The sequence below is a fragment of the Oncorhynchus keta genome, chromosome 6 (genome assembly GCF_023373465.1).
Source record: "Oncorhynchus keta strain PuntledgeMale-10-30-2019 chromosome 6, Oket_V2, whole genome shotgun sequence".
NCBI lineage: Eukaryota > Metazoa > Chordata > Actinopteri > Salmoniformes > Salmonidae > Oncorhynchus > Oncorhynchus keta.
In genome coordinates, this window is record NC_068426.1 from 15,622,716 (window position 1) to 15,635,333 (window position 12,618).

General features: G+C 44.5%; 1 protein-coding gene across 6 annotated transcripts in view; it reads right to left on the reverse strand.

The window, feature by feature from the left end:
• LOC118384831 (ryanodine receptor 1-like) overlaps positions 1-12,618 on the reverse strand; it is a 95,334-nt gene that overhangs the window by 64,280 nt on the left and 18,436 nt on the right. For all 6 annotated transcript variants that reach the window (XR_008139053.1, XR_008139055.1, XR_008139054.1 and 3 more), the window contains exons 26-36: positions 12,049-12,196; positions 9,354-9,559; positions 9,093-9,267; positions 8,774-8,982; positions 8,264-8,616; positions 4,789-4,915; positions 4,470-4,630; positions 4,209-4,371; positions 3,563-3,649; positions 744-970; positions 109-553 (exon numbers count right to left, since the gene is read on the reverse strand). Coding sequence is in view for 3 of the 6 variants with exons in the window: in XM_052520900.1 (XP_052376860.1) it covers positions 109-553; positions 744-970; positions 3,563-3,649; positions 4,209-4,371; positions 4,470-4,630; positions 4,789-4,915; positions 8,264-8,616; positions 8,774-8,982; positions 9,093-9,267; positions 9,354-9,559; positions 12,049-12,196 (2,301 nt within the window). In the remaining 3 variants the exon portion in view is untranslated. The remainder of the gene's footprint in view (positions 1-108; positions 554-743; positions 971-3,562; positions 3,650-4,208; positions 4,372-4,469; positions 4,631-4,788; positions 4,916-8,263; positions 8,617-8,773; positions 8,983-9,092; positions 9,268-9,353; positions 9,560-12,048; positions 12,197-12,618) is intronic.

The window sequence follows — 12,618 nt, forward strand, 5'->3', positions numbered from 1 at the left end:
ATTCAGGAGGGAATAAGGAGGAAATCCGGAATCCTCAAACCAGGATTTCTGGAAAACCAGGGAATTTATTGAAAGTTGAAAAGATTGCAAACCTATGAGGCTCCTTACATGTAGGGGGATGAAGGGGCTGAGGGTGTAGATATCCAGGTCTGTCCCTACAAACCCAGTGGGGGAGAAGTGGAGTTTGGGGCGCAGACAGGTGGTGAGGCCCACCCCTGGTAAAGCATGAGATTTGTCAGTGTCTGAGTTGAGGTTGATGCTGAGCGTCTCTTCAGTCATGGGCACAATGAACTCCTTATTGGTCATGAGGCGGTTCCGCTTGGCCGACTCCAGGTGAATGCTGATGAGCAGATCGTAGTAGCCGCTCCTCATTGGTCCAGGCAGGTAGGTGTTCTCTATGGCGTAGAATAGCTGGGATTCGTCAACATGGCTGCACAGGGCGTGAGCCACGCGGTTGTTCCCCAGAGCACAGACTGAGCCGTACAGTTTCAGAGTGTGGTAGTGGAACTTCAGCAGGTCCATACGCTCCGACAACTCCAGGATGTCAATACATCTAGACGGGACAGAGGCAGAGGACAGTATGGCCCAAGGCTGTACAGATTTGGACAAATCTATTGCATCAGAGCCAAAATGGCTCCTGTTTATATGTCTTTCCCAATACTATAGCTGAGACTGAAATCCATTTCACAATCAAATACAATAATCTTCTGCTTAGATGTCAGCAATGGTGGCAGTGTTCTGACCTGTTCTCCTCGGGGATGTGCAGGGCCATCATTGTGATAGGCTCTCTGCACTCCACCATCCAGCCGTGCCTGTCGTTCACACGGCCCATCTCTGGGGACAGGAAGTGGTTTGGCATGCGGCTCCAAATGACTGGGGTCAGCATCTGGACATCCAGCCTGGGAGGACACTGAGGGACCGGGTTCTTACGCTCACTGCGGAACATGGCTGCTGAAATAGGCATGATGTTCTGAGGAGAGAACAAACACATACATTGCAGAGTAGAAGGGTCGTCGTTGAAGTGAAATAATAGCTTGAGTATCCTTGAGGGTAAAAATACAGAATGAAATAGAAAACATCCATAACACTGTAAAATACAGACAGTGGAGGGGTAACACTGTAAAAGGCAGACAGTGGAGGGGTAACACTGTAAAATGCAGACAGTGGAGGGGTAACACTGTAAAATGCAGACAGTCGAGGGGTAACACTGTAAAATGCAGACAGTGGAGGGGTAACACTGTAAAATACAGACAGTGGAGGGGTAACACTGTAAAACACAGACAGTGGAGGGGTAACACTGTAAAATACAGACAGTGGAGGGGTAACACTGTAAAATACAGACAGTGGAGGGGTAACACTGTAAAACGCAGACAGTGGAGGGGTAACACTGTAAAATACAGACAGTGGAGGGGTAACACTGTAAAACGCAGACAGTGGAGGGGTAACACTGTAAAATACAGACAGTGGAGGGGTAACACTGTAAAATACAGACAGTGGAGGGGTGACACTGTAAAATACAGACAGTGGAGGGGTGACACTGTAAAATACAGACAGTGGAGGGGTGACACTGTAAAATACAGACAGTGGAGGGGTAACACTGTAAAATGCAGACAGTGGAGGGGTAACACTGTAAAACGCAGACAGTGGAGGGGTAACACTGTAAAACGCAGACAGTGGAGGGGTAACACTGTAAAACGCAGACAGTGGAGGGGTAACACTGTAAAATGCAGACAGTGGAGGGGTAACACTGTAAAATGCAGACAGTGGAGGGGTGACACTGTAAAATACAGACAGTGGAGGGGTAACACTGTAAAATGCAGACAGTGGAGGGGTAACACTGTAAAACACAGACAGTGGAGGGGTAACACTGTAAAATGCAGACAGTGGAGGGGTAACACTGTAAAATGCAGACAGTGGAGGGGTAACACTGTAAAATGCAGACAGTGGAGGGGTGACACTGTAAAATGCAGACAGTGGAGGGGTGACACTGTAAAATACAGACAGTGGAGGGGTGACACTGTAAAATACAGACAGTGGAGGGGTAACACTGTAAAATGCAGACAGTGGAGGGGTGACACTGTAAAATACAGACAGTGGAGGGGTAACACTGTAAAATGCAGACAGTGGAGGGGTAACACTGTAAAACACAGACAGTGGAGGGGTAACACTGTAAAATGCAGACAGTGGAGGGGTAACACTGTAAAATGCAGACAGTGGAGGGGTAACACTGTAAAATGCAGACAGTGGAGGGGTGACACTGTAAAATGCAGACAGTGGAGGGGTGACACTGTAAAATACAGACAGTGGAGGGGTGACACTGTAAAATACAGACAGTGGAGGGGTGACACTGTAAAATACAGACAGTGGAGGGGTAACACTGTAAAACGCAGACAGTGGTGGGGTAACACTGTAAAAGGCAGACAGTGGAGGGGTAACACTGTAAAATGCAGACAGTGGAGGGGTAACACTGTAAAATGCAGACAGTGGAGGGGTAACACTGTAAAATGCAGACAGTAAAGGGGTGACACTGTAAAATGCAGACAGTTGAGGGGTGACACTGTAAAATACAGACAGTGGAGGGGTGACACTGTAAAATACAGACAGTGGAGGGGTGACACTGTAAAATACAGACAGTGGAGGGGTGACACTGTAAAATACAGACAGTGGAGGGGTAACACTGTAAAATGCAGACAGTGGAGGGGTGACACTGTAAAATGCAGACAGTGGAGGGGTAACACTGTAAAATGCAGACAGTGGAGGGGTGACACTGTAAAACGCAGACAGTGGAGGGGTAACACTGTAAAACACAGACAGTGGAGGGGTAACACTGTAAAATGCAGACAGTGGAGGGGTAACACTGTAAAATACAGACAGTGGAGGGGTAACACTGTAAAATGCAGACAGTGGAGGGGTGACACTGTAAAATACAGACAGTGGAGGGGTAACACTGTAAAATACAGACAGTGGAGGGGTAACACTGTAAAATGCAGACAGTGGAGGGGTAACACTGTAAAATACAGACAGTGGAGGGGTAACACTGTAAAACGCAGACAGTGGAGGGGTAACACTGTAAAATACAGACAGTGGAGGGGTAACACTGTAAAATGCAGACAGTGGAGGGGTAACACTGTAAAATACAGACAGTGGAGGGGTAACACTGTAAAATACAGACAGTGGAGGGGTAACACTGTAAAATGCAGACAGTGGAGGGGTAACACTGTAAAATACAGACAGTGGAGGGGTAACACTGTAAAATACAGACAGTGGAGGGGTAACACTGTAAAATGCAGACAGTGGAGGGGTAACACTGTAAAATACAGACAGTGGAGGGGTAACACTGTAAAATGCAGACAGTGGAGGGGTAACACTGTAAAATACAGACAGTGGAGGGGTAACACTGTAAAATACAGACAGTGGAGGGGTAACACTGTAAAATGCAGACAGTGGAGGGGTAACACTGTAAAACGCAGACAGCGGAGGGGTAACACTGTAAAACGCAGACAGTGGAGGGGTAACACTGTAAAACACAGACAGTGGAGGGGTGATTCTCGCTGAGTCTGACCTTGAGCTTCCCCAGGTCCACTTGCAGCATGTTCTGACTGGAGGGCAGGACAAAGACAGCTGGGAACAATTTAGTGTTGGGCTCCACCTAGAACAAACAGCCACAGTGTTACACAGGATGCCACAATGGAAATTAGGTTTCGAGCTTTAATGTGTTATCCTTGATGATTTTTGAATTGTATGTCGAGGTGTCTCTTATCTATGTTCTTAAAATTGTCTAATAAATTCAATCAATCAAGCAGTCAAGCCCAGAGCAGTTTGTACTTTGCTTATTATTAAACCAGTAACCCTTGACATGAGTAATGAAATACAAATCAAATCGAAGTGTATTTGTCACGTGCGCCCGAACACAACAGTTGTAGACCTTACAGTGAAATGCTTACTTACAGGCTCTAACCAACAGTCCAAAAAAGGTATTAGGTGAACAATATGTAAGTAAAGAAATAAAAACAACAGTAAAAAAACAGTAGCGAGGCTACATACAGACACCGGTTAGTCAGGCTGATTGAGGTAGTATGAAAATGTAGATATGGTTAAAGTGACTATGCCATTATGATGGACAGAGAGTAGCAGTAGCGTAAAAAAGGGGTTGGCAGGTGGTGGGACACAATGCAGAATACATGTTTACACTGAACACTGCATCTCACCTGGTAGAAGGTGTTGATCTCTTTCCCATTGGCTGTGAAAGTCATGAGTCCTGTGTCAAGGTCAATAAGGCAGCCAATCACAAAGTCCTCCTGACTGACACGGGTCTGCTGGGAGCTGCTGAACTCCCCTCCCCACACCATGTAGCAGTTACTGCGCTTCATACTGAGGGAGGCAGGAGAGACAACATCGGAAGATATTAAGGTATTATGTCTTTGTGAATACTGTGCATGTGTGTGTGTGCACAGGGACGCGTTACTCACCTGTCATGTATGTTGCCTTTGTCATCTCCCACGGTGACTGTGACATTTCTTACTTTGCTGAGGTCAAAGTGCAGGTCGTATTGGTGGTAGTCAGGGGTGATCCAGCCTACCCACACCCCACTGGGCTCTTGTCCCGCAATCACTCGCACTGAATAATAGTACTGAACACAGAGAATGTGAGCAGAAAACATGATTAACAAGGAGTTGAACTACCTAAAACTAAAAATTAATTTAAAAAAAACATTTCCAGACAAAAATGTCCCAGTGAAGAGAAGTAAGGTTCAAACACGAGGATCTGAAGAGATGTTAAAGGTCATACTGTGGTGGTGTTGAGGATGATGTCATCGTCATCTCTGTCATCTGGGACCACTTCCTCCGTCAGACGGGGCATGGTGGGAACAACAGGGGGCGGAGTAAAAGCTGCCTTCTTGGCCTTGAACAGGAACCTGAGTGCAACACACAATGTCAGCGTAGTTGAGTGTTAAGGGATTTTTAAAATCAATAATGACTGTATACATTTCAATCAGGACTGACTAATCAGAATACTATTATGTTACTGTATAGATGTATACATTTTATTTTAATCCTAGTACTGAATATAATGTGTGTAATTATAATCAAGAATTAGAACAATGACTGTCTGTTCCTTGGTAGAAACGAATTAACTTATCGTCAGACTGGCAAGAATGCTTATCTACACAGGGAGGCTTTGGCCTGGTCATAAATTATCTATACAGGTGGGGGGTCTATGTAGGAAGGCTTGAGAACTATACAGCCATTGTATCAGAGTGGAGGAGGGACGGGACAGTTTGAAACCTAATGATGTCATTTTCAGTTTATAACCTGTTGTAAATTGTATCATGTTCAGTACTCTCGAGAATAAAAGCTAGTGCTTGATTATGAGACTGGTCTCCGCCCATTTTATGCGAATAAGTTTCTTACAAATCCTTAGAGATGGGTTGAGTGTATTAATTTAATTGGGTAATAAACATATAGGAATTTAATTCTTCCAACAATTGGTCCTTCGAACGCCAGGTCTAAATAACTGTCTCTGCCATCTGAAGGTCGTACGCCGAACATCGTGCAGGGGCGGGTCTAGTCCCGTTATTTTAAGACATGGCCTCTGAATTGAGGTTAAAGAACAGGCCGGTACACACACCAGACTGACAGGGACAGTGACTAGATCCAACGAACAGTGCTTTTCCCAGTCGGCGACAAGGTCAGTAGCCTATATTCTCGATTTTGGGGGGAATGATTTAAGTTCTTTGATTTGATGTTCTAAAATGTTTAGAATTTATCATTAATAGGAGCTTTACTATTCCAAACAGATCCACAGGGTTTTGTATGACCAATATACACTGGGTTTTGTATGACCAATATACACTGGCAGGTCTGAAATGACCTCAGGTAAAGTGCACTACCATAAATAAACTAAACTTAATCATGAGAGGCATATCCGCCCGAGATTAAGAGGGGATATTTAAATAGGTGCTGGGAGGACGGTGATCTTGTGCAAATAGGATAACCCATAGGATTAAGAGGGGATATTAACTAGGCTTGGGGAGACAGGAAGGGAATTCTATGCATACAAGTTAACTTGAATGGTCAATTAAACTCTGGGAGAATTGACCATCGTTCCGATTCAACAAACAGTACTGAAATATAGTCCAAATAAGGAGGAGAGGGAAGCCAAAATCTAGAGGAATGGGATAAAAGCCAAATCTATAGACAAGAGGTTCCAGGAGAGAGGGAAACCTAAAATAGTGGCGTGAGATACGAGATATTAGTGTACTTTAATAGCCCTCCGGGCATAGCCAGGTATCAAAGGAGGGATGGGTAAGTTGTGGTCTAGGATAGGACACTTTGTGGCCTATTGGATAATAAACTAATAATAAATAAATAAAATAGCTAACAAGTAGATATAGAAGTTAAAGATATAATCAGATAGAACATATGAGAAACTGTTTGTTAAACAAACCTGTATGTCCAAGATGTATGCACTACAGGTGAACTACAGGATAAGGTGATTCACTCAATCCAGTCCCCGAGGAGAATAGACGGTAAGCAGCACTTTAGGAGGGGCTATACCAAATACCGCTGGTGACAGCCTTCACCCTGAGAATAGCTCAAATAACTACCTGAATTCATATCACACACTGCGGGAGGGTAAGACACTGACACCCACGAACAATCACAGTGTTCGAGAGGAGAACTGGAATTAACAGAATTCCGGGGGCCATCTCTCGAACGAAGACTTCATTTCCTGTCATTCCATCCCTGTGTTTGTTCATAAAAGTGGAGGTGTGTCTGGCCTCTGGCTGCTGATGTGTTTTCTGGGAAAGGGTGGGGTTTTACAGGTGTACTGATTCGTCGTGAGCTGTCTGATCGTGGGAGCCATATTCCTGATACACCATGAACCCCGAGAAGGCCAAAGAGGGTAACTTGACTCGTGCTAGACGAGGAGAATGTGATATTACCATAGCATATTAGCAGGTCACTGGAACTGAATAGTAAGGAAGGGAGAGTGAGATTGGGAAGGATGTCTCAGTGGAGTTTCATGTAGACCAACTGGGGTCATTCACTATGGGCAGTCTAGAAGCATGGGTCTCTATAGAAGGTATTTGTGTAAATCACCGTGTAATTCATGGAGTCAGGCCATAGCTCACACTGAAAGGGATGGCTATGTAAACCCATACACCCAATTTGGGAACAGATGAAGTATAGTAAGGGTTGGAGTTTCTGACTGTGTTCCCGAGCAGAGGAAGTATGGTATAAAGGAACAAATTAACATTAAAACGATAAAGACCCAGGATCTCGGGTTATGGTATGTTGGCTTTGACCAGTTTTCAACTGATACTATGACACCGTTCCAGGTAGCAAAGGTTAGAGTTGGCAAGGAGAATATGTTCGGCCGGAGTTCAATCAATCTCCCTAACACAACGGACATTCCTAGTGTAATCATCCAGGGTAAAGGACCACTACGAATAATTCAGGTTCAATATATATAAAGAGTATTAACCAAAACCTTGAGAGAACAAAATCAAATCAAATCATGACACGTATTAAAGTGTCGTCAGACTGGCAAGAATGCTTATCTACACAGGGAGGCTTTGGCCTGGTCATAAATGATCTATACAGGTGGGGGTCGATGTAGGAAGGCTTGAGAACTATACTGCCATTGTACCGGAGTGGAGGAGGGACGGGACAGTTTGAAACCTTAATGACGTCATTGTAAATTGTATCATGTTCAGTACTCTCGAGAATAAAAGCTAGTGCTTGATTTTGAGACTGGTCTCCGCCCATTTTTATTCAAATAAGTTTCTTACAAATCCTTAGAAATGGGCTGAGTGTATTAATTGAATGGGGTAATAAACATATAGGAATTTAATTCCTCTAACATTGGGCCTCCTTTTCAACAGGACTGAGAAAACTTGACGACGATGACAGTTAAAAGTGCCGTTTTCAGCATTCACTTTCCACTTTCTTCTCCAACAGAGAGTTGTGACCTGTCTCTTCTCCAACAGAGAGTTGTGACCTGTCTCTTCTCCAACAGAGAGTTGTGACCTGTCTCTTCTCCAACAGAGAGTTGTGACCTGTCTCTTCTCCAACAGAGAGTTGTGACCTGTCTCTTCTCCAACAGAGAGTTGTGACCTGTCTCTTCTCCAACAGAGAGTTGTGACCTGTCTCTTCTCCAACAGAGAGTTGTGACCTGTCTCTTCTCCAACAGAGAGTTGTGACCTGTCTCAAGCCTATCGTCTGTCTCTTCACTAATCTGAACCCTACTCAGTACTGACCCCTTCTTCTTGCTCTTCTCTGTAGAGGCATCTTTCACATTCTCTCCTCCGTTGACGGAGATCTCCTTAGGCACAGAGGGCTCCTTCTCCTCCTCCTTCTCTGTGCGGCTGGCAGACTTCTTCAGCACCTCAAAGTCAGAGTCTGGGTCCACCTCCAGGACCTGGTCCTCGGGGATGGTCAGGGTTCGTGTCAGGGGGGTGGTCCCAGCCATGATTTTAAAGGTCTCGTGGAACTCCACGGGCATACTGAGCCTCAGGAACAACAGATCGGTGTTGGCATTCTGAGAGCCGAAGGTCTTGTGGGTCAGTTTCAGACAGGGAGCGTTGTCCACCGTCCCATCCACACGGGACACCTACACAGGGGATGTGGGAGAAAAGGCAGAAAATCACATATTGAAAACCCACAGAAGAAAACATTTGAATGTTAACGTGTGTTAAATGGAATTATAAAATATAGGAAGGGAAGCCATTCCAAGACACTGTTGTTGAACAACATATGCTGTACTGTACATCAACGTGAGGATGTTCTGTAGGAATAGGGATGAATTGGGGCAGGCTCTTGCTGAACCACATGGTGATGTCTCTCTTCATGTTGATGGCGAAGGGTTCAAAGCCCTCCTGAAGGCCACAGATGGTGAAGTAGCGCAGGCTGCTGACGTTCTGGCCCAGGTTGAGCCGGCCAACCTGAGACAGGCCCAGACTACACACAGGGATAAAACCTGGAGACCAGCAGATTCAGTTTAATGAATAACACTAATCGAAAATCAGTAAATCCCTCCTACAAGGATTTACCTCCCAAGCCCCAGCAGCCTCCCCATCCGTCACTCACCATCTCCTATGTCAATGTCCTTGAAGGCCATCTCAGATCCAGAGTCACTGATCAGCATCTTTCCGTTCAGAGTGAAGAAGATGTTCTGCTCTACCAGGTCAATCATACAGCCCACCACATCACCTGGCAACCAGATACGACCAAACGGCTCATTGCCCACATGCCAACGCTGAGCCTAAAAAAGAACGGTTAAAGTTCAAATACGACATGTTAGTGAATGTTTCCCTAAAACAGACACAGAACATTTATCCCCAACCATACCTTGAAACCATTGAAGACATAGGCGAGCTCATCTGCTCCCAGCTCTGTGTCAGCGCGGACACTGGGTCTGGCCCAACCCACTCTCATCTCCCCCACAGTCACAGCCTCAAACTCAAAGTACCACTTCCCCTGGGTCACCGCGTATGACCTCTCAGCCCGGAACACCCGGATCTTATCTCCACGAGAATGACCTTCCCCATGACCACCTAGCACAAACAGATTCAGGTGACATTATATACACAGTTCAATATATATATATATGTATGTATGTATGTATGTATGTATGTATGTATGTATGTATGTATGTATGTATGTATGTACAGTGGGGAGAACAAGTATTTGATACACTGCCGATTTTGCAGGTTTTCCTACTTACAAAGCATGTAGAGGTCTGTAATTTTATCATATAGATGAGAGATGGAATCTAAAACAAAAATCCAGAAAGTCACATTGTATAATTTTTAAGTAATTCATTTGCATTTTATTGCATGATATAAGTATTTGATACATCAGAAAAGCAGAACTTAATATTTGGTACAGAAATCTTTGTTTGCAATTACAGAGATCATACATTTCCTGTAGTTCTTGACCAGGTTTGCACACACTGCAGCAGGGATTTTGGCCCACTCCTCCATACAGACCTTCTCCAGATCCTTCAGGTTTCGGGGCTGTCGCTGGGCAATACGGACTTTCAGCTCCCTCCAAAGATTTTCTATTGGGTTCAAGTCTGGAGACTGGCTAGGTCACTCCAGGACCTTGAGATGCTTCTTACGGAGCCACTCCTTAGTTGCACTGGCTGTGTGTTTTCAATGCTCTTACTGAGGGAAGGAGGTTGTTGGCCAAGATCTCGCGATACATGGCCCCATCCATCCTCCCCTCAATACGGTGCAGTCGTCCTGTCCCCTTTGCAGAAAAGCATCCCCAAAGAATGATGTTTCCACCTCCATGCTTCACAGTTGGGGTTGTACTCATCTTTCTTTTGTACTCATCTTTCTTTTTTTCTTTTTCCTCCAAACATGGCGAGTGGAGTTTAGACCAAAAAACTATATTTTTGTCTCATCAGACCACATGACCTTCTCCCATTCCTCCTCTGGATCATCCAGATGGTCATTGGCAAACTTCAGACGGGCTTGGACATGCACTGGCTTGAGCAGGGGGACCTTGCGTGCGCTGCAGGAGTTTAATCCATGACGGCGTAATGTGTTACTAATGGTTTTCTTTGAGACTGTGGTCCCAGCTCTCTTCAGGTCATTGACCAGGTCCTGCTGTGTAGTTCTGGGCTGATCCCTCACCTTCCTCATGATCATTGATGCCCCACGAGGTGAGATCTTGCATGGAGCCCCAGACCGAGGGTGATTGGCAGTCATCTTGACCTTCTTCCATTTTCTAATAATTGAGCCAACAGTTGTTGCCTTCTCACCAAGCTGCTTGTCTATTGTCCTGTAGCCCATCCCAGCCTTGTGCAGGTCTAAAATTTAACCCTGATGTCCTTACACCCTCTCTGGTCTTGGCCATTGTGGAGAGGTTGGAGTCTGTTTGATTGAGTGTGTGGACAGGTGTCTTTTCTACAGGTAACAAGTTCAAACAGGTGCAGTTCATACAGGTAATGAGTGGAGAACAGGAGGGCTTCTTAAAGAAAAACTAACAGGTCTGTGAGACCCGGAATGATTACTGGTTAGTAGGTGATCAAATACGTATGTCATGCAATAAAATGCAAATGAATTACTTAAAAATCATACAATGTGATTTTCTGGATTTTTGTTTTAGATTCCGCCTTTCACAGTTGAAGTGTACCTATGATAGAAATTACAGACCTCTACATGCTTTGTAAGTAGGAAAACCTGCAAAATCGGCAGTGTATCAAATACTTGTTCTCCCCACTGTATGTATGTATGTATGTATGTATGTATGTATGTATGTATGTATGTATGTATGTATGTATGTATGTATGTGTATTTATGTGTGTGTGTATGTGTATTTACGTGTGTGTGTATGTGTATTTATGTGTGTGTGTATGTGTATTTATGTGGGTGTGTGTGTGTATTTATGTGTGTGTATGTGTATTTATGTGTATTTATGTGTGTGTGTGTGTATTTATGTGTGTGTGTGTGTATTTATGTGTGTGTGTGTGTGTGTATGTGTATTTATGTGTGTGTGTGTGTGTGTGTGTGTGTATTTATGTGTGTGTGTGTGTGTGTGTGTGTGTGTGTGTGTGTGTGTGTGTGTGTGTGTGTGTGTGTGTGTGTGTGTGTGTGTGTGTGTCCAACTGTCATTGGACAGTTTATTAGGTACACAACCCTGTTGCCAAAAATGGTCACATGTCTAGCTATATAAAACTGTCAGACAGGCATCGAGGCATTCAGTTACTGTTGTATTGAATGTTACAATGGGCAAAACAAATGACCTAAGTGACTTTGAGCGTGGTATGATCATCAGGGCCAGGTGCGCCGGTTTCAGTATCTCAGAAAAAGCTTTTCATGCACAACAGTGGCTAGGTTTTACCGAGAATGGTGCGACAAAAAAAAAACATCCAGTCAGGTGTGGGGGAAAGTTTTCCTGGCGCACATTAGGTCCCGTGATACCAAGTGACCAACGTTTCCATGCCCTGAAGAATTCAGACCGTTCTGGAAGCTAAGGGGGGTCCGACCCGGTACTAGATCAGTTTATATCTTGGCAGACAGACGGACAGACTCACTGCTCTCCTGGTCAGGTGGCTCAATGTTGTAACCGTAGCCAATGAGAGTGCGGACAGCTGCACAGACAGTGTCTCTGTTGGTCTTCTTGGTCTTTTCATCCAGCAGGTTGTATGGCACCAGGCGTGGGTTGCGCTTGTTCATTATGTCCTGAACATGGAAATAAACAGTTCAAATCAACAAACAATTGTGTGAGTCATAGAATGATTGTGCAAGTTACGGACTTTAATCTCCTGGAAAGATTGATACTGTATAAAGAAAGCTCCAAGAACAATATTGTTTGTTTTTCTAAACATCTTGAATAGTTATGTAAGGGAAATTTTAATGTTGGTGCTATTCTTATAACTCATTTCTGTGTTCTATTCATGTGCTGTTTTATAAACCAATTCCTGTGTTGATGCAAGTGGCTGACTGCACAAATCACACCTATCAGTAGCTGTGATTTGGCAGTACGCCCAGACCGTGTTTTGAGAACGAACCACCGTGTTTTGAGAACAAACTAAAGATATCTCAGTTTCAAGGTCTCAGCTTAGAGAAGAGAAGCCTTGTGAGGTGTTGGTCTGGCACATGTT